At 40.5% G+C, this 27,408-nt stretch overlaps 1 protein-coding gene across 3 annotated transcripts in view; it reads left to right on the top strand.

Moving 5' to 3' along the window:
* Positions 1–21,191, top strand: part of adisspb (adipose secreted signaling protein b) — a 30,500-nt gene extending 9,309 nt beyond the window's left edge. For all 3 annotated transcript variants that reach the window (XM_030076328.1, XM_030076327.1, XM_030076329.1), the window contains 4 exons: positions 5,902–6,041; positions 12,506–12,644; positions 14,466–14,591; positions 18,342–21,191. In XM_030076328.1, coding sequence (XP_029932188.1) covers positions 5,902–6,041; positions 12,506–12,644; positions 14,466–14,591; positions 18,342–18,442 — 506 coding nt within the window. In that variant the 3' untranslated portion in view covers positions 18,443–21,191. The remainder of the gene's footprint in view (positions 1–5,901; positions 6,042–12,505; positions 12,645–14,465; positions 14,592–18,341) is intronic.
* Positions 21,192–27,408: the final 6,217 nt, after the last annotated feature.

Below are 27,408 nucleotides of genomic sequence, written 5' to 3'. Positions count from 1 at the left end.
CAGATTAGTGCAGCGGGAGAAATAGAGATTAATCTGAAATAAGCCAGTTTAGTACAGTGTGCGTGTGCGTACACATGCGCATGTTAATTTGTACGTGTGCAATTTGTATCTGTGTGGTTATAGGCCTGCTAGTATATGTGTGTGTTTGGGGGGGGTGTGAGTGTGTGTCCGTACTCTCTCTCAGTCTGGGCTGTCTGCCAGAGAATGTGGATTATCTGGCCCATTTAAAAGGGCAGGGATCTCGGTGTTGTGATAATGAGACTGACACAGTGGCTTGGCCCGAGGCACCGTCCTCATCAGCTGGGACCGAGATGACCAAGTAACCAGCAGGGCAGAGTTGCAAGTGTCAGCAAACACAGGGTCGCTAATCGAGAGATCTGGGAAGAATTTCAGCTGTCAACATGATAAGACACTGACTAGGTTCATGAGTGCATGAAGGAGAAACAGGTGGGAGACTGTGTAATGCACAAAATCAAAATACCTGCCATCACTTGTGCTATAAGGAACAAACGCTGGGATGCTTCCTTAGGGAGAGTGCCAGGCTCTTTTTATTTTGTGCATTAAACTTTTTCTGATGGGTTCTGTTTGAAGAATTTCAGTTGGCCACTGAGTGTGTGAGGGTGTCGGTTTGTAGTTTTCGAAATCTACCGGCTTAAATTGCTTCATGAAGTGACCTGTGACAGTCTGTGTGGTAGGTATTCACAACCCCCCTCTCTCGTTTTTTATGTGTCAGGCTTGCAGTGACACAAACACACACACACACACACACACACACACACACATACAAACACAGTGCTGATACCCCCACTGACAGGAGAGCATTGTCCTGCCAAGTGTGGCATAATTTTTTTGGCCCTGTTGTGGGATTGTGGTTCCCATGCTCTTTCAAGCAAACGTGAAAATGAAGTGAAATGTAAAATAATAAATGACAGTTTAAATATGTCCAGTGCAAATATGCTGTGGATTATTTTTGTTTTGTGGCGGATTCTTCGTTTTTTCTTTTTTGTATTTATTGAGGTGGATTTTGATTTGGTTTTGAAGCTTTAAAAAAAATCACCAGATGTAGTTAACATTTCATCATTCTGGCGCTTGGTGAAGCGAGGATAACATGGAACATATGGAGTATAAACAGCAATGCTCAGTGTTTGCTAGCAAGATAGTTTTTTAAAATTCAGTAATACATTAGTGTATGTGATTTTACATACAATATACATACAAAACAAAACGTCCAAAAGAGATCCAACAGTTTCATAAATGAATCCGGATATAATTCAAAATTTTGGGAATAACAACACTTCAGAGGATTATTAGACTTGGTTGAGCCTGGTTTTTGTCGTACAGTATGTTTGTGCAGCTAATGATTTAGCGGTGAAGTATGGCCTTCGATGAAACTCTAAGCAAAATAGAGGGTAAGAGGAGGAAATGGAGAGCTGAAAAGTGTGGATATTAATAACAAAAAGCACTGCAAAAGGGTGCAGCAAATGCACTCAACTAACTGGCATGATGTAAGTGCAGAGTGGTGAGAATGCGATCACCCAAATGTTATGCAACAGTGTTCTGACTTAATATTTTTTAGTAATGATTTATTTTGCACCATCTCTGGTATCTTGTGAGAATCTCATCTATTGCTGTTGGATTGGGTTAGCCATTAGTTATTGATGAAGCATTACCCGTAGGATTCCTGGGGACAGGACAGGACAAGCAGAGGTCCACCCAGTCCAGTCCACCCACTCTTCATGTCATTAATAAAGGGTTGAAGATAGCTAAGTTCAGTAATATTGAATTGTGATATTTAAATTCATGCCATTGATGATTTTGTCAGAGTAGCTGTCTCATTTTAGACATCATGGATATCGTATTTTGGAATAAACCATCAAATACTGCCTGTTTGACTCTACTGAATCAGTGTGTTTTTTAACTTCATAGGTGCGAGCCCCTCATTAATAAGTGTTCCACATCACAGGGTATAATGCACCCTTTAAACTGTGTCTGCTGATGAACTCTCACTGACTTCATTTGAAAGGCTACTATTATTAAGCATAGAGTGCACCAAGTGAAGTAATTACACTGTCATGGAGCGCTATTGTATGAACTTCTGGACTGTGTGCAGAAAGCCTCTTATAACAGTAGTGACACAGGGTCACCTAAGCTTAAGTCTTTGCCTCTTGATTCAATCAACAGGCGAATCTTGCCTCTGTTAAAGAAAAATCCACCCTCCAATACTCCTACAACGTTATATATGATCAGTCTGTGATGTTGGGTGCATTCCAGGAGTATTTTTTAAAGAAGTTTTTTTTTTTAGTTTCCTCCACCTATCTCAGACTACAACCAGAGGATTGGAAGACAGCGACAGTAATAATGTAGTTTTTCCTATTGAAAAAAGTACAGGACAAAACAGATAGTGACAGTACCCTGCTCAAGGTTCAAAAGAAAAAAGAGAGCATTGTATTTCACACACTCCCAGTGACAGATCCCTCATAACCTATTGAGGTTACAGTCAGCAGTGAAATTGTTTTCTCCACATCTTCTAAGATCGATTTCTCCCCGTATGATGGTCGAACTTGCTAAGTGTCTTGTAAAAAGCTCTCGCTATCAGATTCTGTCACCAAAGCTTGACATTTACCATTGACGTTTTGGATAGTTGGAAATTTTCCCTCTATTAAAGTCAGTTGTAGCTGCACTGGAAATATTTGAACATGATGTCACGTTGTCTGTGTTTGCCCAGCAGTCCTGGGAATTGGAGAAAAACACCAGCAAGTTTTCACCAGCTATCTAAAATGAGAATAACACAGACCTGTCATACCAGCAGTATTTTTGTGAGTGCGGGTGCCACATTTTTTTTTTTCACATGGGGTATATCTCAATATAGAGTATCATTAGTCATGAGCTCTGTTTTACGGTTTAAGTTCCCATGAAGGCTCAAAACAAAACATCTAACTATCTGAGATAACCCACCCTGAGTCTTATTCTCAGCCTTAAGTCACATATTTTCAGAACAGAATTTTTATATTCTGATACAGTCTTCATAATCCATACATACACTATTTAGAGGTATTCTCAGTAATCCAAGATATCCTACTCTAAAGCCTCATATCTGTTAAGTAGAGCGGTAGCGAACTACATTTCAGCATAACACCCCCACCCTCATTCTCGTTTCTACTATCCATTTAAACACGGCGATCCTGCACATATGGAATGTGATGTAACTCTTGAACTCATTATTGTGACCCAGATTGCTGATAGTGAGGATTTGTAATCTCTAATATGACTCTATGAAAGTTTCACAGAAGTGGGGCCAAGCAGGTCAGTAATGGCCTGTGTTTTTTATTGTAATACAAAGACAAAAGTAAGCATATGAAATTAATCTACTGTACAGCTTATAGAGTGAAAGTTGCTGCTATGTTGTGAGCCTGCCAGTTTTAGATCCGTATTTAGCAAATCTGTATGGTATAATAACCACAGCTGCTGACAGGTTTGTTAAAAAAATCTTGAATAGTCTCTTTAGTATTAGTCACAGTCCTCGAATACAACGTGACAGCAGTTTTTTACCCCAAAATTCTGCCCATCCTTTTCTAAAGCAAACCAAGATGGTTCAATTACTAATCTAAGGCCCCGTTCACGTTGGAGCTAAATGCGAAATAGGTTGGCGCTGCTCAGTTTAGTGCACACTTTCACACTCCGCTCCTTTCTTAATGAGAGCAACAACTAGTGGCACTGAGTTCTGTTCAGAGCGAGTAGAGACAACCAGTGTTGGCTCAAGTTACTGTGCAGACAAGCCTGTATGGCTGTGTGTGTGTGTGTGTGTGTGTGTGTGTGTATGGCTGGGAACGGGATTTGACAGCCTGTGGTTGATGCGCGGAGATATATCTGAACATCCAGGAGTGAATCCCTTTGCTTGTTCATACATGCACATGTTCTCAACTGTCTTAATATGCGTGTACAGATCAAGAGCAACTCCACTTAATAACTTCAGTTATAGAGTCCCCAGGTTCATGTAAATGCAGTGGTTTTCCTCCATCCACCTTAAAATGCTGCCATTTTTTAAGTTAAATCACCTCAGCTGTCAGTGTATATTTGGCTCCTTGAGTTAAAGAGCAAAAAGTTATTTGAAGGGTTATATTTAATTGTCATTTGTAGTCCCAGTAAGTCAAAGGTTTGGTGCAACATCAGCTAATGATAAACTGTGGTTTTATCTATACAAACACACATCTCATCACCGTTATCTCCCCACATTCAACAGTCCTATAAATAAAAAAATAGCTTACAAGTTCTAGTGATGCGTAAGGACTGGTTACTTTTGAGAAGACTGCTATCTGTATAAAATGGCAAAATTAAAAAGTTTTTTTATAGTAGAGAAGGCAGTGCTGTTGATTTATCATACTCAAGTTGTTTGAAATTTTAGCTCTTTAAAGGTCTGGGAAACTGATGGTCTATGTACAAACCCAAAGCTCTTTAAATGAGTAAAAACTCAGACAAATTATTTGTTGTCAGAGAGAATTATTTTTATGTGGGAGGAGAGACTATATTGGAAGACAAATTTTCCATTCTCTCACACAAAGGAATGAATGCCTGGGCAGAAGAACAATAAATATCAGTGTGTCTCAGTGTCATTGGAGAGAATCAAACCCTTGGTTATATAACAGGAAATAATACGTTTAGCTTGTAAGCCTAAACTCCTTAAAGTCTTTTATTTTAACTTAGAGCTCCCACGGAGACTGGCATACGGGCCCTGCAGTGTAATATTGCAGGAGTGGAAAGTTTGATGGCACAGAGTATAAGCTATTGGTCTGAAGTCACCTGTGTAAATAAAGAATAGAAAAAGGATATAGGAATTTTGTTCAGATTCAGTCATGTATTCAATATGACATTGTGAATTTTCTTATTTCCAATTTTATCTTTGGCGGAGTGGAAACCTTGTGTGACCCCAAAACTCTCAATTGAAACTCAATTAATGAAATTCTGTCAGATTTAGCAGCTTTTTAACGCACAGCTACCCCATCTCTAGCTGTTCAGTGGCAGAGAAAACACGCCAACAAAAACACTATTTAACAAGTAAGCAAACACACAAAATGTCCAAGAACATAATATTTTATTGCAGGCTTTACAGGCAGTTTTTATGGAGCTGTGGTCAGGAAATAAAAAAAAAAACGGACATAATGGGACAGCCTCCAATAATTAATAAAAAGTCGATATTGGCAAACTGAAACATGGTTGTTTATAACCTCACAGATAGCAGGCATCTCATCCGCTGCGCTGTCCTCTGGAAAACCGCTGCTCTTTAGCTGACTATGACCTCTGACCTCGCCTGCTGAAAGAGAATTTTACAAACGCGGATTCATCAAGTATCACATTTTTGTTATTACACTTTGGCACCCAGTGGATTTTTGACCAGATTTCTAGGTCCAACATTTCTAGCGTGCTTTTCTTTGCGTGCCAGCTATTTTTTTCCCCACACTATCAACATGTCTTCTCTTAAACCTACACCACCTTTTCCCCTCCTCTGTTTTTCTGATCTCCCTGTTACCTTTACTTGCTCTCCCCCTTTCCTTCACCCTCTCTCTCTCTCTCCTCGCTCCTCCAGCCCTGCCAGCACTGAACACTTAGCATGAACAGGGTGTCGTGTTAGTGGGCATGGATGTGTGCCTGCAATTTTTTTTTTTTTTTTTTTTTGTTCCAGGCACTTACAGCTCCCTGTGCTTTCAGATTACCAGACCAGGTTTGAGTAATTACTTTGGTAAAGCGCTCCACTGTATGCTCCATTATGTTGCTAAGAGGAGTACGCCAACACTGTTTAACATAGCTTTCTCCTGTTAATGGGATGTAGTGTGTGTGTGTGTGTGTGTGTGTGCTCGCGTGCAGTTTCCAACTTTCACTGTCTCTTCGTACTTTTTTCTCTTTCAGGCTCTGCGAAGGCGGGGGGCGTGCGTTTCTCAGAAGAACCTCCCGCTGCTGGCACCCCCTCCCACGTACACTTTGATGAAAAACTGCATGACTCAGTCGTCATGGTAACCCCAGAGGCTGATGGCAACTTCATGGTCAAGGTGTGTTTTAAGCTCGTGATTGGCTGAAACTGGTTAAAGTGCTGTCTGTGCTGTTGCTCCACTTTATTTATGGTTCTAATTTCCCCCAAATGTGATTGTATCGGTTTCCTATTTTTCAGGTTTATTTTTCCCAGGCTACAATTATTAATTTATTGAGCATTCACACTCAGTATGGCTGTAATCTCAGTTTATTATCTTAGTCAATATATCTTTGATTTTTTTTTCCTTTGAGGTTTTAGCGAGGATCAATAGATGTATTTATACTCTGCTCACACACTCTATTATTAAACTCCGATCTGGTGATTCAGTTGCAAAACAAAGGACCCTGCTCCAGTATGTTTCTTCCTGTTTCCATCATACTTTGTCTGTCCACTGTAAGATGCCGATAGCAAGGAGGACATAGGTTTTTGATTAATTGACACTGGTTGAGATAATCCAGTTTCTACCCTCTGCTTTCCTGTTTGTGTCAATTTAGCCTCTGTGACGTGAACACATGACAAATAAGATCTCCATCCTTATTAAATTCTTCCCTTGCTTTACTGTTTTTAAACAGTCAAGTTCAAGTTCACGTTTATTTATAGTCCTTAATCACTGTTTAAAGTCTCAAAGGGCTATACAGTTTATTGAAAACAAAATGATCCCCTGGCCTGGACCCTCATGGTTGGCAAGAAAAAAAAATCTCCTCCAAACAACCCAGTAGCCAGTAGAGAAAAAAAAATGGAAGAAATCTTGGAAGGATCACAGAGAGAGAGAGAGAGAGAGAGAAGCCCCTTCAGGGCCAAGAGTACAGTGGGTGCCAAGTCAGTTCAAATGAAATCAAATCTAATCAAAAGAAAACAGCGACAGCCCATTGTTCAGTTGTACACCAACGCTTAAACCCTAATACGCCGAGTACGAGTTCTAATGAAATTACATGACTCACATGGAGGTCGTATTTGAAGTATTAAAATTATGATTAAGACACCTTGAGTAGTGTGATGTAACTCGGTGTAACAGTTTACTCTGAGATAAAGTTTTCATGAGATACCACGCTTAGGTAGTGTGTGTGTGTGTGTATTTTTTATTGCTGCTTTTTATTGTTTAATTGTATTGTGTTGTTTGATTTCAGTTTCCATAATTAACAGTTGTGACATACTGAAACATTTAAATAAAAAATTCCAATGTGGCAGAAATGATTGAAGGTGCCAGAAGTAAAAAAGCCTTTCAAGTCATGATTAATGTTTCTGATCACACTATCACAAAAAATAATAATCCACACCTCAAGTCTTGGCACTGGATAAATTGTGGAAATGTCAAAGGGAGACAGAAAAATACTGTTGTTCCATGACAGGAGGGACATGATTGACATCAGCAGTGGAGATGTACGACTTGTGCAGTGAATTAATTACAGTTCCTCTGAGTGACATTATGAAGAAAACGTTCTTCTGTCATGCATAAAAACAGCTTTAATCACATTATTTTGTGCGCTGTCCTCAGAGTAAGGGTCGTGATTTGAATGTTGTTTTATAAATATGATAAATTATGCAGTCACATGATGATCTCATAATGTTCTATTTAGTTTCAAGGACTCGTGTTGAAATGATGGAAATGTTGGGAAGCATTGTTTTGTGAGATAATGATGTGAGCCTTTTTTGCCAAGCTCATTTACCAGTTGGCATCATCAGATCGTCCCTTACAGCCAAGATGATCTGCAGTAGTTTCCTCCCAGCCATCAGATGTGATTCAGTCCTCCTTCCTCTTCACAGAAACCTTTTTAATCAATGCTGTGTTTTGCATGGAGAATCAAAGTGAAGTGCTGTTGAGTGTTAAATTCAAAAGCACTTCATGCCCATTTTGGAATGAAAAATCATTACCTAAAGTTAATGATTCGGTTATTCATCTCCAAAATATATATATAGCGTATTTTGTAAAAGTGCCATCATCAGTAACTTAGTTCAGTTCTAACTTTACTGTCTTGTGAGGACAGGACAGGAAATTTCTTTGCAGACTTGAAACACACAGTAATAACACAACATTCATGAAAACATTAGCAGATAGGACCAGATGGGCAGCCTGTAGCTGAATAAATTGCGATAAAAGACAGCTTGGCAGGGCAAAATACAGAGTTCCCATACACACTGCAAAAACTGTCCAATTCACAAGTCATGCGCTTTCTTATTCAGTTTGAAAATCTTGTTTTTCTGCCAGTGGGATGAGGTAATCCCACTTGTTTCCAATGAAGTTTTAGTTGTTTCAGTGTTTGTGGGAACAAGTAAAAATTATATTGAAACAAGGCTGAATAAGGCAGATCGGGCGTCTAGGGTCAAGAAAATGACACTTGATTCAAGTGAATTCTGGAAACAAGTTGATTTGTGTGGGAAACAAGTGGGATTATCTTATCTCTCTGGCAGGTTTGTTTTTACTTTGTTAGAAGAAAACAAGATTTTAGCACTAAATGAGACGAAATGATGTGAATTTTTGCACTGTATGATGGTGTATCATTTACTATTCAAGTTAAGCATGTCCCTTGGTCTTTTTACTTTTGAGTTTAGGCAGACGAAAGTACCCAGAGACATCAGTTCAACCTGCCTCCTGAATGTCTGACAGGGGGCAGATGTGAATAACATTTTTTCTTTTCTCACCACATCTCCCAAATGTTTGTTTTTTTTTTCCCCCAAATCCCCAGTCTGTTTTTATTGCTTAACTTGCCAAACCAGGCAAGTTAAAAGGTTAAAACAGAAGGTTAAAACAAATTAAAATTCCAGTGAAACAAGGTCACCATTTTTACATGTTAAGAGTTCATTTCCCATGGAAATAAGTGCAGCTGTTGCGTCTAACAAATGGCATCTGTATTTCAAGTTACCCTCTACCCCATGACGGTGCTTTAATTAGCTGTAATTAAGGGCTGTCTGTCATTGTGTAAGAGTGGCCTGGCTGTCACATTTTTCAGATGGTGAATATCTCTTTTTGGAAGGCAAGTCTTTGATCCAAGGTGCTGGTCTCCTTACTTCATATGAGCAGTGACGAGCTTTATCTGTGAAACATCCAGGAGAAGATGAAAGTCGTCTCTCATCACTGCTAATCTCCTCTGTCGGCTACAAAGGCACAGAACAAGAATGTCAGACCTTTTGCTCTGTTCGTAACCGTCTGTTATTAAACCCTGGTGGTTCCAGCTCAAAAGCCAGAGAAAGACATAGGGATGTGCCAAAGGCTCAAAAACATGTTAACCTGCAAGAGCCTGGAAACATCAGTGACCTGTGCTGTCACTCAGCTGTAACTGAAAATGTTTTATCCATACAAGTTTTCTCAGCATCGATGCTGCTGATGGTCATGATGCTGAATCTTAAAGGGATATGCAGCTTGAAACGTGTTTATTGTGACTGCTCAGTAAAATCATTCATTTCATCAGAGCTGGCTACTTCCTCCTTTTCTTTAATGTGATCAGATTGTAATGGATGTTTGAGAAACCTAACTTGTACCTTGATATGTTTTACATTTCTTAAGCTGTTCTGTGTTTTTCAGCTTTTAGGTCAGGACACCAAAGTGGGTTGTGAGACATTCTGACAGGGTCACAGAATAAGAACAACTCAAATAGAGGAATATTAGGTCATCTGATACACAGGGACTTGACTTAATACTTTGGTCTTTATGCAATTCCAGTTGAAAAGCATTGGTTTTTGGTATTTTGAAAAAAAAAATACACCACGTGATAGATTTAACCTTACAAGTGATGGAATTTTGCGACTGCTCGAGTGCCTTGTATATAAAATGAAGTGCATCTCGAGTGGCTCACATTTTCACAACGCCTTTTGAAAAGATTTCCTGCCTCCAAGATACGTCTGAGCGTCCTTTATATGAATATTACTAAATGACTAAAGCAGTCTTCGTATTTTTGTCTCTCTTTCACCGGCAGTCACTGAATAAGCCTCACTTCTTACTTTTGTTGGTTCATTCAGTAAGCAGTTCTTGAATTGCTTTCCACTATTTCTTTCTTAATGACGGCATGCTTGCAAAAAAAAGAAATTTAAATGTCAGGTGAAGGATACATGAGATAAATGGTCTGGCAGACACTAAACTAACACATTCAGGGTGCTTTCAGCATGGTCCTTTTGCCTCCACTATTAGCTCTTAGCTTTATTCAAACCCTGAAAACACAGAAGAAAGTTCTGCATGCGCTCACTGTAATTAAGCTTGTCCAAGCTCTGAAAATAATTCACCAAAGCCAAATCAATTTTAATGCCTAAGGCCTGTGTGTGTGCGTGTGTAAGAAACTTGGCTTTGACCTTCACAGTTTCGGAGCAGTCCCTTTTGTGTGTGTGTGTGTGTGTGTGTGTGTTTTTCTCCAAGTCCTTTCATTGGGGCCTGCCTCAGAGTGGGTGCAGAGTTCTGTCAGCCCGGCGTCACTGCTCAATGTGCCGCGTGTCTACATTATCACCACGGAGCCGGGCGGTTGCCATGGCAACGGCCGGAGGTTGCTGATCCTGGCAGTCAGACCAAGATGAGGTGGGAGTGTGTGGGATGGAAGTGGTATGCATACCGCCGCCGTCTGAATGCATCTTTATTCCACGCGTTCAAACCAGTCAACATGTCGCCCTCATGAGTGATGGCGAGCCGCGTTGGAGCAATGAGGAGAAAACATGTTACCTCATGTTGCCTGGTTGATGTGCACACAATTAAACTGTGCCATCCCCCTTAGGTTCAGTCTGTGTAATTTTGAAAATGCAAGAAAGGAGAAATCACAGGCATCAGTTCCTGAAGTTTCGTGGTGTCCAAGATATTGTGCAGGATGGGCAGACGGACCGAGGCGATCTGTACTCCCCTAGTATGTCATCACAGGGGAGAACAAGGCTATTTTCAAGTTACAGAACACTGAAGCCCTGTGGCAAACAGTTGAACATAAGTTAGGGGGCATCCTGATGTATAAACAAGCAGCACCTAATGTACTTTTCTGTATGTCTGCCTCAGTTCATGCTGGCAGTGTAGCAGCAAGAGAGACCAGAGGGTGTCAGAGCTTCATAATTCTTTCTTTTTTATTATTTTTTATTTGAGTTTTTATTTGAAGAATAAAAACTTTGCTTTTGTTGGACTCTCCCTTATCTTCTGTGTTCTGCGAGTCAGGGCTCAACAGTTATTCAGAATATTATCAAAATTGCAATATGTTCAAGTACAATTTCCAAACTAGGAGATGCAATTTTTTGATAAGTAAGTAAGTAGAAGCTGAAGTAAAATGTGTGACAAACAGCATAAGTGAAGTATTTAGTTTGGTGCTGCAGAGATGCTCTGATCTACACATCATGCAGTCATGTCAAAATAACTCTATCTGTCAAATATAAAGTGTGCCCGTGATCAAATTCACTAATTCTTAATTTAGAAGTGATCTATCTTCTATCTTACATCTAAAGTCTTTTTTTCCCAGCGTGGATTGTAGCTCTCAAACCAAGTGAATTTGTGAGAGCCAGTTCACGGTTTTGGATCTTGCGTGGCATCTCTCTCTCTTTCTCTCTCTCTCTCTCTCTCTATCTCCCTTTCTCTTTCTCTCCCGCCCTCCTCACTTATGCTGCTTCTCCTCTGCTGCAGCTGGAGGTCGTGTTGGGCTGAAGTTGCCAGTTGCAGTTCCAGCTGGAGGGGCTTTGGCTTATCTTGCTCTGCCTGCACTCCCTGCTGTCTCCCTCCCTCTTTCACTTGATCCCTCTGTTTTTTTTTGTTTGTTTGTTTTTAATCCCATCTTCTCTCCAAGGTTTTCTTACTTTCCTTTCTCTGCGGGGATTCCCTCATGAATTTTTCCCTTTGCTAAATATTAAGCTGCAACATCTCAATCACTTTTCACTCTCTCTCTCAATCTCGTGCTTTTGCCTTGTGTGTACTCTCCCCTTTAATGCAGCACATGGGTGATATGAAATGATTTGTAACGTCTGCATTGCGCTGTAGCCTGTCTGACTGTGGCAGGTAGGGTAGAGGCTTTCGTTCCGTTGCATCAGAAGTAAATTAATCATGCAACAATTTGGAACCTGTTTCCGTAAAGCCCTCACTTCTTTGATCTGTGCTTACCAGTCAGTCGGCAAATTAATCTGTGGTCTGATGGATGATCTTGTTATGTGTTCGCAGTCTTGATTGAGAGAGACATTACCCTCTAATGCTTAGTCTTATTATTCACAAACATCAATTATTTGTTCATCGAGGTATAATAGGTGTGCCCTGTATGGTGTCAGAGCAAGCCGCAGGCAGTTTTTCTCCATTTCTTTCTCCCTTCTCTCTCTCTCTCTCTGACTTTCTTCTCCTTGCATCCTTCTCCCCTGTCTACTTCTCTCTTTTCCCACCTTCCCTCTCCTTCTTCTTTCTCTTCCTCTCTTTGTCAACACCGCAAGGTTACAGTGGCATCAGTCCAGATGTTGTAGGTGAAAGACAGATTGCATTTCTTCATTATTCACAGCTTGTTGATTAACCCCCCTCCTCCTTCTACCTCTGTCCGTCTGCCCGTGTCTCAGGTTGGCTTCCTGAAGACGCAGCACAGGTATGAGATCGTCTTCACCTTGCCCGAGGTTCCAGCTCTGGGGAAGGACGTGTGCCCGGCGCCGGTGCCGAGTCCACACCTCCGGATCACTGACATCGCACCCGCATCAGAGGGTGAGAGGAACACAGACATATGAGGGGATAAAGCTGAGCAAAATGCTGCAGCACATGTGCAGAAACTGAGCAATGAGTATGCAGAATATAAGGAACATCTATTTCCATGAGTTAATTTAAACAGGTGAAAACAAGAATGCAGGAGCTTAAAGAAAAATTTTTTGGAGACAACTGAGACATGAATTCTACATAAAGGACGACACTTCTTTGTTAAGAAGATGTTTGTTATGTTTTAAGGATGTTTGCAATGTTTTGTCAACTCTTTGACAAAACAAACACAATAAGTAAGATTTTCATTGCCCAAATAGAACAATATGGTCATAATGTTTCTGCAGTAGGTAGAGGTCCTGGATCTCAGAGCTCATTGCCTCATGTTTTGGAACAAAAGTTCACTCCCCATTTGAATTTACGTTGTTACAACTGGCCGGTGACACAAGACATTTTGAGTTTATTGACACTATAAAGCCTCGCTCTCGTGCTAAAAATGCAAATGACAAGCAGTATTTCTCTTTCAGTATTTTGTAATCATGACTTTTTAACATTTCTCGAGAAGTTTCTGTTAGATCTCTGCTATGAATAGATACTTGTCTCAATTCTGAAAACTGACTTTAAGTGAATGTGAGAGTTGTGGCAGCTGTCTTGGACGAGGTAAATGGTGTTCATGATGATGATGATCCTGCTATTTGCCAGTGGAGGTCAATCAAGGTCGCAGATTGCTTAATGCCTGTTTTAGATTACAACATGTTGACTTTAGTGTAGTATAGGCTTACTCATTATAAGGCTTATCCCAGTCACAAATAATTCTGATGTCATAACATAAACCTGCACCTTTCACCTTAACTAGTCTATAGTATGTTTACACAATAATACTATAGGAAATGCCGCATACAGCTGAATTAGGTTTGTGGCTTGTTTTGTTGCTGGCAGACCTGGGTGAAATAGCATTTGCTAATAAATCACAGCATTTTTATAGACTGCATGGACTACCAGATGGATGGGGATACTGCAGCAGACAGTTCAAATAGTCTTGGCTCAGCTGTCCATCACGGAAAAGTGATAAAAACAGAACAGCCTTTCAAATGCCTCCTAAAATTGCCCAGTTGACAAGCTCTGGCACCAAAGTACTCTAAAACAAGGAATTAATGTTTGGCACAGGTTTTACTAAATATTGAGCTACTACTTCATGAATTATCATAGTGTTAAATCTCTACTGGATTTACCCTACAAAAAAAAAACAAAAAAAACCTTTTTTGCACTTGCTTAAATGGGCCAAAGGTGATTGTAGTGCCGTAATGCTTTTTGGAGCCCTTCCCACTTCACTAATCCAGCTCTCTCTTGGCCAAGTAACTGACCTTTACTTGGCTGTTTTGCTGGGCCACTCTTTATAATGCCCTCTGGACTGTTTCTGAACCTCTGGGTGCATGTTTGTTTGTTTCTGCTGATGTTATCGGTGACAGGTGTGTGTGTGTGTGTGTGTGTGTGTGTGTGTGTGTGTGTGTGTGTGTGTCTGTGTGTGTGTGTGTGTGTGTGCGCACGTCGGTCTGTGGCCATATTTTCTGTGCGTGTGGCTGTGCATTCATTAAGTTCCTGACTGTTTACTCAATTGTCAGCTGTGTTTATGTGTTTTTCCATTGTATTGACATTTTGTTCTGTTGGTCCACGGAGTGTCTGTCTAGTATCTGGCTAATCCATATTCAAAGCAGAAACTCACGCAGAGAGAGTGGATGAAGTGAGAAGTTGGCAATAAAGAAGAAATACAATCTCTCTCTCTCTCCCTCTCTCTCTCTCCTCTCTCTCCTCTCTCTCTCTCTCTCTCTTTAGGTGGTCTGAAGGTGACCTGTGAGTACATGGCCCACCAGGAAGGGGTTCTCTGCGAGGAGGTGCTGCTGCTGAGCGAGACCAACGAGGAGGCCTGTGTCAAGGTCAAAGTTCATGCAAGAGTCATGGGTGAGATTACTTTATCCACATATGCAATACAAAACACCTCAGTCTCCTTATCAACAGTGTCTCTCTGTATACAGTATATTTTACACCACTCTGTGGCCTGTGGTTTATGTTTTGTCTTATTGTGTGGCAGTCAGTTAAATAAGTAACCCAGAGTTTGAACTGAAGGTTACTGTGGTGTCTGGTGGTGTATAAGAATGAAATCTAACTTTGCAAGTGCTTGATCCATTATGGCTGTAGATTTTACACAGATTATCGCTCTCACATTTTTACTTTTAAAACTTCAAAGGAATACTCCTGGCTTTTAGAAGCTTGTCCTGTTCGTCAGCTTACCTTTTAGTGATGAGAAACACCAAAGATAATTGGTGTGAACTACGGCTGGGCAATATGGACCAAATCTAAAATCACTATCTTTGATGAAATAGATATTATTACTATATTGTAAGGATGACTACTGGTGCTTACATCAGACACTTATACAAAAGATTTTGGATTAACAGTCATTATTAACGTGGATATGATGGCCGAGCAGGTGCAGGCAAATAATAAAACACCTAATAAGCAGTCTAATATGCTCAAAAAATTGCATCCCTGTACTGTAATGCAGCCTTTTAAACCAGGAAGAGAAAACTCTTCGCTCTATCATAATTTTACGATATCCAAACTCCCACATGATATCTGGTCTTACAATATATATCACCCAGCCCTAGTGTGAACCCTGGAGCAGCCTCAACATTTTTATGATGGACTATGAGAATGAATACCCAAGAATAAAATTGTACTCATAAAACCAAAGTTTTCACTGTTACAGATTGGAATATGTCGCCTTTTATGTTTCAGGAGATGAGGATATTGTTTTCAATACAGTATTTTGTCTTTTAAGGCATTAGTATTTCCTCAAAGTAAACTTGAACGTCAATGTAAATCTCATCTTTTATCAGCAAATCCTTACAAACCATTGGCATCGCTTCTCTTTAAATACAGCTTTCTTTGTTCCATTATCTGTTGTTTACACATTTGCGTCTGGTTTTTAATCAGTGCTGACTCATTCGGGGGTTTGCTACTACTGCTTGCTTGGGTTTTTGATAGTTTGAGAGCCAAAGACGAGGTTGAATTCTCCAGGCTACTGCTGCCCCCTGCTGGTGACTCTGAACCAGGTGAACTGAGACGACCAGCAACCCTCCTCATTATTATTTTATTAACTTAGCATAAGACAAGAGACTTAATCTTATACATAAACAGGCCTGAAAATGTGAAAAATCCTAAAAATAAAATTCAGCTCATTATAATTATTAATTATCCAGTTAAAGAAACTTAACTTAACTTAACTTGATATAGTCCAATATAAAAAAGTAGCTCATCTGTGCAAATTGCAGAGCTCCTAAACAGCAATAAGACATAAATTACATAAGATGCCAGTTAATTTTCTTTTACTTTTTACTACCATCATTATCACATTTACTTATAGGCTGAAAGGATTGTATAATTGTTTTTCATTTTCTTCAGTTAATAAGATCAGATACACACTGTTGCCTCATGCTTATTCGTATTTAATAAAGCAGAATTTCAGTCATACACCATTGTCAGGCATTTTCTCGATTTAATGCAGTCGTCAGCCACAGTGAATTAGAGACTGCCATTTGTTTCAGCAGATGGAGAATTAGGTAACGAGGGAGGGGTCTTTCTGTCTTTGTTTGCTTAAATATAGTAGAGCGTATGTGTGTTTTTCTATGCGTGCGTGTGTATATGTGATTGAAGATGGATGAATGGGGGTTGGACTGGCGAGTGTTTTTATTCACAAAGCATGGCCTGAACATCTGTGCGGATGTTGGTGTGTAATTGAGGCCTGGACGGCAACCAGATCAGCGGATTAAGCTCCTTACTCTCCCTCTGTCACTGCCATTACCTCCTACCAGTACTACCACTATCACATCAGTGGCTGGCTGGGTACAATAAAGCATTTTATACAGCAGGTCGTTTTCAGTCTGCTCAATTGAAGATGCCACTGTAATTTTTAAGAATTCCCTAAAGGTATCTGTTGCTCTGCAAACTCTTATGGTAACCAGGGTAGTAGGTGGTACTCTTTCTTGTTACTTCCTTTTCTTTTTCATCAGTCTATCCATTCATTTTCTAGCTGATTATCTGGGTCAGGGTCACAGTGGCAAAAGGGTCAGCAGAGCCTCCCAGCTGTCCTTTACCCAGCAGGTTCCTCCAGCTCTTCCTGACTGATCCCTAAGCTGTGTAGTCCCTTCAGCGTGTCTTTGGTTTACTCCGGTTTGTCCTCCCGTTCTGTTTGGTCTGAAGCCAACTCAAAACACGGAACCCAGGGAGCATCCTGCCCAGGTGCCTGAACCATCTCAACTGGCTTCTCTTAATATGGAGAAGCAGCAGCTGGATGCCAAGTTCCTCCCAAGTGGCTGACCTCCTCACTCTGTCACCTGTGGAGAAATCTCATTCTGGCCACTTGTATCCATAATCTCATTCTTGTGGTCATTACCCGACTGCAGGTTAAAGTCAGAACAAACAGCGGCTGGTAAATTTAGAGCTTTGTTTTGTGACTCAGATGTCTCTTCCACACCATGGTCCGATACTGTGCCTACATTACTTCAGCAGATGCTAATCATCGATCTCACAGTCCCTCTTATCCCAACATATGAATCAGACCTGAGATACATGAAGTCCTCCACTTGGGATCATAGCTCCTCCCTCTCACCTTTGCAGGGCAAGAAACTCTTTCCAGTGAGAGAAACATGGCCTCACACTTGGAGGTAGTAATCTGCACACAGCTGCACACCAGAGAACACAGTCTCTTTTAACCAGGTCTACAGCATCTGCAAACAGCAGAGATGTCTTCCTAATGTCACTGAACTGGACACTCTGCTGGTGTGGCAGTGGCTGTGCCTTGATATCCTGTTTGATTATATGCTGTGAAATCTTTAGTTCCCCTCCATGATTTGCAAAATGTTATGTTGCAGTGTGAAATTGGCCAATCATTCAAAATATATAGTATGGACCTTTTTAAAGATGTTTTTAAAAAGGACATCCACTGCCCTTTTACCAAGTTGTATTTTTAAATAAGGTTTCTTTAAGGTAGCATGGTGTGATAACCTGGATATGATTCTAACTTCTCCTGCACAGCAGTAAAATAACAGTGTTGCCTCTGCCACATACTAAGTGGTAATGCAGTTGTTGCCAGTAAAAAATTCAGTTTGTGGTGTTTTTAATGCATGGCATGTGATTAATTGATTATTCTGTGTCTAATTCTGCCAAGCAAAGATGAAGTGTGATCAAAGGCGTTGGCATGCAGACTGTCAGTTGATGAGTTATTCTATCAGACTGACACGGTTTTGAAAATTCAGCTGGAAGCTGTTGAAACTGGGTTACCTTTATAATCTGGAATTTATTTCTCTTTAACAAAGTTCTATATCCCCACAAGTTATGAAACCCCTGATGGCTGGCATGGAGTTGTTGCATCTCTTCTGATACCAGTAGACTTGGATTTACATTTCTGTAGAAGCACTGAATCCATCGCGTTACATAATGATTTTTTCATGCAGCCTATTTTGTAACACAGGTTGATATTCACAAAAGCGTTTAATTCTGTCTCTGCAAACGTGTTTACACAGATTAATTCATCTGTATGTTGTCAGTGTCTGAGAAAAGGAGCATTAAGGAAACCCACTGAGACTCTCTCTCTCTCTCTCTCTCTCTCTCTCTCTCTCTCTCTCCCCTCTCTCTCTCTCTCTCGTCTAGATCGTCACCATGGTACGCCCATGCTGCTGGAGGGAGTTCGCTGTATTGGTGTGGAGTTGGAGTACGACTCTGAGCAGAGTGACTGGCAAGGATTTGACTAAATATCAATTACACACACACACACACACACACACAGACTTCCAAGCTTGTGAGACAAAAAAGAAAAATCATAACTGCACGCTTTACCAAATGTACACACACAACACACAGCTCCCATCTTCCTGGATAGAGAAAGAAACAAGAAGCCAGCACACTTACCCCCCTGGACCAAGACAGGAACGGATAGTGGTTCTGGCGTAAATTCAGAAACATTCCTTCTCCACTGAGACATTCACCACAAAATCAGCAGCATTTTAACGGATGTTGTGACGTTGCTACTTACCCGCTCTGACGACAGCATTTCTCAAAGTCTTCGTTTTGCCCCAGACCGCTCCCATCATGTGTACTGTGATTAACCTGTGGTTTTTTTTTCATTAAACCTCTAGAGGGCGGTAGTGCTCTCTGAACCAGTCCAGCTTCAGATCCCTTTCACAGCCACTGAACTGCGGTTCGCTGTTTTCCCTGACGTGTAAACTGTACACTCACCTGTTACCCTGCATGGATTTATATGTGTGGCTGTATACAAGGGCTCTTCCATTCATTCAGTATCTTGAAACTGACCTAAGGGAAAGAATAAAGCTTCACGTTTCAGGGATGTAAGTGTCAGATTGGGCGGCTGCACCCAGCCTGTAATGTCTGTGTTTTACCACAAGGGGGCACTTCAGACCACTGTATGTGATGTTCCTTACCTCTGAAGGCTTATGTGGACCAGCAGTGGTCCTTCACTCGGCTGCAGTCTGGTTACATTTTCCCATTTAAAGGAAAAATCCACCAAGATACACATACACACTTCGATATCATGAGTCTTTCAGGTCTTGTTTTATGATGAAATGTCTTGGTTTACTTAAACCTGCTTTGTCTATTTCTGCTTGAGTTTAAGAGTTCCTACATTTCCCACGATGCACTTCAACAACTCCAAGAAGAGCTTTTTACATTCAACTTTGGGTTTTATGCATATGTGGAGCAAGTTTTTCTTGTTGAGAAAAAGTGATAGCACCGAGCCTCTTTCTCAAAACACAACATGTCTTGTGGCTGCATTGCATTATGGCACATTGAGGCCTCTGCCAGTGGAGAAACTGATATCTCTGACTCCTCGACAATGGATTTTTCCACTTTATGATTGTTGAACATCAGTTACAAATAGAAAGTCTTGGAGGAAGCTCTTGCTGTTTGAGGGGCTTACACCAAAACTTGTTTTTTGTTGATATTTTATGTAGATTAAACTTTTTGTTGGATAACACACTGCAGTGTAGTTGTGCTGGAGATATCTTGACATGACGTCACGTTTGACTAGTCAGTCATTGGAATAAACCTGCGGCCGCACTGATCCATCATAACTGTCTGTCAGTGTCTGTTTTTAATTGTTTTTCAATGAAGATAATTGGTTTGATGATGCATTTGTTTCCACCGGATTTGTGTTGGTTTTGTCAAACAGCAAAGTGTGAAACTTTTTGGAATGGATGGAAGTGTCATAATCCGTTTATCCAACACCTAAAAGTTTTTTTTTCCTCCTGTTTTCATCCATTGCATTCTTTTTCTGACTTCAAATGCAACTTTCATCAACCACTCAAAAGAAATTCAAAAGCAATTGGACAGACAGATGGTCTCTTGGTCAAATTCCTGCATAACCAGTAACGGATGTGACTGCAGCCGAAGGAAAAACTCACCACCAAACAATAAAATGAAAACACAAAGTGCATCACTGATAGTGTAATCAATGTAAAAGTATTCTAAGGTGGATTTTTCCTTTAAACTGGCCTTCCACAGTCAGCCTCCCAGGTGTAGGGAGGGAGAAGCAATTTATTCTTGGTTTGAATTCGTCGAGCCTTCACACCCCACATGAGACACAAGTGCCTTTCATCAGTACTGTCTTGTCTTGCACGTCACCTGCCGTCCTGTAACTGTTTACATCCTGGCACACACCCACCCGCCAAAGAGGGCGGCCAATTTGGACCAGCCGGGCGGCGTAGTGCGTAGGGAGACCACCCCTCACCCGTTGACAGCAAACACCCTCTGTGCTGAACTGCCCTTTAGCAAGATGCTAAATTTGGAGGAGTGATAGTGGAGCTATCACCATGGGTAATGTGGTGAAAGTGGTGCCATCATGATCCATTGTGATGCTATAGCCTGTTTGGTTTTCCAGTATTTAATCCCACATCCACCAGCTTGTCTCTCTTTCTTTCTCTCTTTCTGATCATTTGCCCTTTGGCCCATTGCTCTCCTCATGGTGCGAGTGCAGATGAGAGGAAGCTGGATAGGTATGGACACACAAGTGGATGGATAGATTGCATTGCCTATCTACTCTGCTTAGTTTACACTTGTACTTTTAGAGTAAGTGCCATGTATCGGCTGCACTGCAATCTCACAGTCAAATCCCCCTTTTTACAAAACCATCAAATTCCCTTCTCGTGAATCAGCTCTTTCGTCTCATTTGTTTTTGTTATATTTACATTGAATGCATTCAGCCTTAAAGGAAAACAACTCGGTGTGTAATTTCTCCACCTAATAGACTCTGAACTGTTTGTGTAGTCCAGATTAGATAGATTTATTTGGTAATTGCTGACGCATAATAGGTCAAAGTCTGGCTTGTTGCTAATTAGTGTACCTTTGGCGAAACTGAAGTGCTCAATAGGTTACTGTTTGGAGAATGTAGCAGTTTATTTGTTCATATCTACTCCCTGTATGTGTGATTTGTTACACTGTATTTTTTAATGTCAAAAACTAATAAAAAATGTGTATATGTATGAGTTATGTTACTTAATAGTTCATTGTAGTAACACTAGGAGGCAGTCGACACCGTTAACGGCACTTTATCTTGGCAAAAACTCTAGGTACCCAAACCCACTGCATAAAATGTCCTAATCTGATATCCTGCCTGTTGGACAAACATACACAACATTCTTCCTGTTGCACTTCTGCTCAAAATGTAAACCATTTACCATGGATGTAAAGCCAAGTCTCATTTGGTAACTCAGCATTTGGATTTATTTCAAGATCCTCTCCCTGCTTGACATCTGTCTTTGTGCCAGACAGATTCCCCTCAGGAACAGGCAGCCTATTCTATTTCAGGGACTAAAATAAAGCCTGATGAAACCAACTGAGCCAGAGCATGGTGGTCTGTACGAGCACAGATTACTGGTGGAGGTGTGTGAGCCTCCCTGAGAGACAGGTAGAGTCCCTGGGGCTTCACAATATACACTTCATATTATGTTATGTATCCAGCAGACATGATTTGAGTTGCTGTGGTCCAGTCTGTCGCACCTACACATCGGCCCTTTTTCTGGAGTCTACTGTATCTACTAACTCTCTGGAGTGGGAAGGATACCCTCTCTGTGTGTGAATGTGTGTGTGTAGTGAGAAAGAGATGCATTTGTTGCCTAGGGCCATTCAAAAAAAAAAAAAAAAAACTTCTAGTTGAGTTTTATAATGTAACAGCTAGTCATCATAGGTCTGAAAAATGGTAAAATTATGGAGCAATTAGTTAAGGCCATAATAGCCTATAATGTACATGTATGACAGCCAATCCTGTATCTCCAAAATGTCAACTTTATTTCAGGAAATAAAGAAAAAAAACTTGATTCAAAAGCTTATTTTTATATGACTCATGCCTTTTTGTAACAGTATAACAGATTTGAAAGAAAAGACAAAAAAGGGCAATTTTCTAAGCATGCTTTTAAACTTACCAGACAGAAGAATTTCCAAAAGTTTTCAGAAAATTGGTAGTGTGTCTATAAAGTCATTTTTTTTTTCTTTTTTCCTTTTCTTTCTTTTTTTTTTTGTATGACTGCTTGCACCCCCTCTGTTACTGGGAAAGTGCACATTATTACACGTCTATAAATGTGTTAGTTTAGCCGTCTTGTCTAATTCCCAGCCGCAGTCCCGGGGCAGGTGGGATGACAGCCACCGAGGACACAACAAAACACACTCACTGCGTTTCCACAACTGCAAACTAAACACAACCAAACTGAGCAGTAACCGAGGAGTCCCATCCGCCACAGCTACCTATTCCCCCCCATGCACTCAATCAGCAAATTAAAGGTGCACCCGACTAAACTTTGCTCATGCACGCCTAATAAATACAGCCCATTGTTTAGTTTGATTGGGATAACACGCGCAGACACGCATGTCAGTGTGGAGGTGACCAGCCCGCAGAATGGGAGCTTTAGTTGGCCTGTTGGCGTGTTTTGTGTCTCTGGATAACTTCTCCAAAAGGCGCTGGAGACTTTGTTGTCCCGGCCCAACACAGCAGCGTGCTCCTTTAGAAATGGGCACAGACATGAAAACTGTATTTTGACCAGAGAGAGAGGGGGGTAGGTGTCCATTTAACTTAATATTTCAATAATAATAATAAGAGTCTGTTAATGAAACTGATGCAGCTGGATCAGTCCAGATTTTACAGAAAAAAAAAGAGATGGCATTTTTTCTTTATTGCCTCTCTTTCAGTGTGTGTGTATGTGTGTGTGTGTGTGTGTGTGTGTGTGTGTGTGTGTGTGTGTGAGACAACGTGAATATCTATACAATGCACAGTTAAGTGTAGAGAAACAAATAAATAAAATAAAAAAATGTGAGAACTGGAGTACAATAAACAAAATATTATAAGCCTATGAAGTTATTGTTTTTTTTGTTTTTTTAGTAATATAACTACAGCGGGATTAGTTGTTTATTAAACAACATTATTCCCATGGGAGTATTTAATCAGCAATCAGAGAAGTAACTTCTAATTAATTAACTTAAAGAGCAGTATTTTATGCCTATGTTGACTTGGAGCTCTTCAGGTGGCTTACCTCACTTTACAGCAGGCTTATGAAACAATAAAAGAAAAAAAAAGACAGGCTACAAAAGGATTTGGTATGGAATTATTAATCCTAAACATGTTTCAAAAGCTTCCTCTAATGTTGAGAAACCCCACCGATAGAAAACAAGCAGCTCCTGCACAACTTGTTGCCTAAAATAGCCTCACTCCTTTTTATATCGCCCTACTTTTTACAGTTTTTAATCCAGGCTGTTTCATCATAACTACACTTGTAAACCAAATTTCCAAGTTTTAAAAATTTATTCTGCCTTTTGCCAACGTCTTTTTAATTCCCTGGATGGCCAGACTATGAAAATGTCCGCTGGCATGAATCGACACACACTGGGTGTTTATTTATTTATTTATTATTTCAGTACTACATAGTCCTAATCCTTATATTGATGTACCTATATAACCTAAAAAAAAAACTGACCTAAGTCTTAGGTGTCCAAAAAGTGGAATATGTAAGCACTTTTACAAGTAAGTAAATTTTAAATGTCAGTATGTTAAAAGTAAAATTCGTTAAAAGAAATAGTCAGTGCCGGCATGCTGAATCTATGTAAGAATAACCGGCTTACAGATTTGTATCTGAACGGAAATATGAACTGTTGTCCTCGCTGTGTGGATACCTTGGCCTGTATATTCTGCATTGTACACTGTAACACAAAATATATTTAGCCAGCATGCTTTTATTCGTCTTACCTTGAGCGGTAGAGCTGGGGTCAAGAAAAATCTAGTCTACACGACGTGAATTTGGAGTTACCGGTGAAACAGGGCAGCTCCGCTTTCTTTCTTTCTGTCTTTTTTCTTTTTTTCTTTCTTTTTTTTTGCAGGCGCTGTGGAGGTTTGAGAGAAACAGATGGACAAGCACACTCTCTCCCCCTGTCCAATTTTTTCAGCCGACATGCACTGTTGTGCCAAATAAATAGTGGCACTAGTAAACTACATTACCTCCAATTAGTGAGAATGGTGAGAGAAATCGGCCACCAGTGAACAAAAGCAAGACATAAATAAACACAAACAACTTCCTTATTAATTTTAGCGTTTAGAGGCACTATTGGCACATAATTTACACCGGGCTGAAACCTCCTCCTGCAGTACAGAAGAATGACTTCACAGTACAAAGCATGGATGGATGCAATCTATCCCACAAATAAAACTGTGCGTAAAAACTGAGTTTTGGGTGTTTTGCCCTCCAAATGGACATTTTAGGCTCATTCTTGGACACATTCTGCCTCATCTGTCCCTCTCATTCATTTTAGCTGAACGAGCAGAACTGTGTCCGGCGAGGGGTTTATTATTATTATTTTTATTATTATTTTAATGTGTGTGTGTGATTCGGAACAATAAAACCCGTGTCCGTGTCCGTGCTGTGTTTAATTTCGGATGCAATGCTTTCCTCCCCTGTTCAACAAAAACAACCCGTCAAGTGTTGCTGTGTGACATAACCTGCTTTGCAATTAAAAACAGACGCACCACGCAGTATTTAGGCTGGCTGCGTGTCTTATTATCTAATACAGGCTTGGTTAAATGCAATGAATAATCGCTCCTTCGGGCCCAGGATACATTCATTTATTTGTCCATTTTTATTGTAAGACAAGAGGCTGACAGCATCCACAGTAGGCCTATCTATGCTGCAGCTCCTCGGATCCACCTGTTTTATTTTATTTTTTATTTTTTTTTATTTTTGGATACCTGGGAATAGACTGCACTCTGCGTTGTAGGGTCATTTTTTAACAGCCGGTCACTGACATGGAAATTAAGAGGAAATTAGTGTATCTTTAAAATCACAGATGGGCTCATGCGGCGGTTGCCAAATGTTTTGCATTCCTTCACAGATTTGGCTAAAGCCTGTGGGATGTGTGAACTCTGCGTGGCCCGGTGCCCTCCCCTTGACCTTCGGGATTACAGTAATCTCTGTTGATTGATCTGATTGATCAGATTCATCTCCACAAGGACGCAATTCAGCTGCACGGGGACGGAGATGAAACAGTCGGTGCATGGTGCAAATTAACATTTCCTGTGCAGGACCCTGGCCTGTGGGCAAACAGGCTGCATGCAAGGCGACGGGGTTTGCTCTTATAGACAGTCAGAGGGGAAATTCACTGTGCGCTACATGGAGCTGCTCATTTATCTAACTTAATTTAATGGAGGTTTTGAGTGCAGCATCAAAATGAGTCTGTACCGATATGGGGTTTGAGGGCCGATACTGATCTAAACCTTCACCCTCTTCAATTCTGCGGATCTAGTAAAAATGGATGGTGCTTTGTTCAACCTCACAGAACTTTATTTTAATTTCTAGCCGAGATCCCAAGGTTTCAAAAGACACCAAACATGTCCTGCTGAGTGTCAGTGTGTGTAACATGATGCACAAGACCTCCGGATATTTTCTGTTTTAATGTAATGGTGCAGCCACAAAGCAATGACATCTTGAGTTTGAATATTTCACTCAATATCAGTGTGATGAAGCCTCAATGCAGCGGTGCAACCAGTAGATGCAGAATGTGACACTTAAGGACAATATTCTACCTCTGAGGCTCCTTAGCCTGAGGGAGAATTTAAGGGGAAGTTAGAGTTAAGGTTGAACATTATCATGGCGAACTATTACAGGTGTTACCTCAAGATTATTATTATTATTCCTGTCGGGGTGAAAAAGCCTCTTTCAGACCATTACACTAACATTTTCGATCACAACCCAAACTATTTTTTAGATTTGTTTGTTTGTTTGTTTGTTTATTAGGTGAAATGAGGATGACAAACTCATACACATCACTGCCTTTAACTGAAGAATTTGGCTTCACAAAAACATAGCAAGTAAATTAATAAATAAAGTTTGCAAAGAAAGTAGGTTTGCATCTATCTATCCATCTCTATTTACATTTACGTTTTGTTGTAACTATTTTTTGTCGAGAGAGACTGGATTATCAAAGCTTTATCCTGCTTTTGACCGGTTTAACAATATTGAGGAACACTTGGCAGCAAGAGCAGCAGTAGTGACACGGAAGCGTTTTCATATGTCTAAATACTGAAATCAACATATGAGCTGTCTTTGAAAAAACAGGTAAACGTGATAAACAGTGTTTTTGGAGTATTTGTGCGAGGGTGAGAGCACTGCAGTGAGGGAGGAAGGAGAAGGCTGTGTGTGCGTGCGTGCGTGTATATGCGTGTGTGTGTGTGTGTGTGTGTGTGTGTGTGTGTGTGTGTGTGTATGAATGTATGTGTGTTGCAGCAGCAGCAGCAGAGGCAGCAGCAGCAGCAGCACAGAAGAAGCAATCAGTCCCCTCTTGTCTTGCTGCTGAGTGGAGTTTGTGATTGACAGTTTCTATTCATCCTCTCCCAGATTAGGCCAGCTGAAAAGAGTAACGACCCATGGCTGTGTTCAGTAATTATGGCCTATGATAAAAACACACACACATACGCACACGGCAAAACTATAATTATATAATCCCGTTCAAAATGCTTTTCGCAGTGTTTTCAAAGACGTTTCACCTGTATGCCCACAAGAGGAAATTCCACTTTCAGTCATTCCTGCAGCCAAAATGATCTCACAATCACAACAAAAGTATAGGCTGCTCTGTCAATAGCCAGTTATTAGCCAACAGAAATGCTTACAGAAGAAAAACCGAGGCTATTAGTGGCTTGTGTTTATAAAGATTGCCTGGCATGTGTACAGTATACAGTGTTTTATTGCCTTCAGTGCAAAAAGCAACAACAATAAAAACAGCACACTTACCTATAGCCCTACCATACCTATACTGTTATCATTTAATATAGCCTAGTCAGTACTTTTAGTGAAAAATGTAGTAATTTATTTCTACTATCCCCCTTTCATAAATCAAGTCATTCTAAAACTGTATCTAATGTATTGGAACGTATTTATTTATTTATTTATTTATTATGTATTTATTTATTTCACCTGACAACAACAACTGGCATTTTTAAATGTTTATTTTGACCATTTTCTTGGCAAAAACCTGTTTCCCCTCCTGTTTTATTCCTGTCAGGGTGAAAGACGTCCCTGCGACAGCATTTAGGCCAACATTTGCCATTAAAGCTCCTCCATGAAACACATGAGGTTCATGAAAATTATTTTCGAGCCAGCACAGGCCTCAGTGCACACGGGGTGACCCACCACACCTATTCAGCGGTATAGGGGGGAAACTCGGGGATACATTA

This window comes from Myripristis murdjan, chromosome 18 (genome assembly GCF_902150065.1).
Source record: "Myripristis murdjan chromosome 18, fMyrMur1.1, whole genome shotgun sequence".
NCBI lineage: Eukaryota > Metazoa > Chordata > Actinopteri > Holocentriformes > Holocentridae > Myripristis > Myripristis murdjan.
This window is presented reverse-complemented; position numbering and strand designations above follow the sequence as displayed.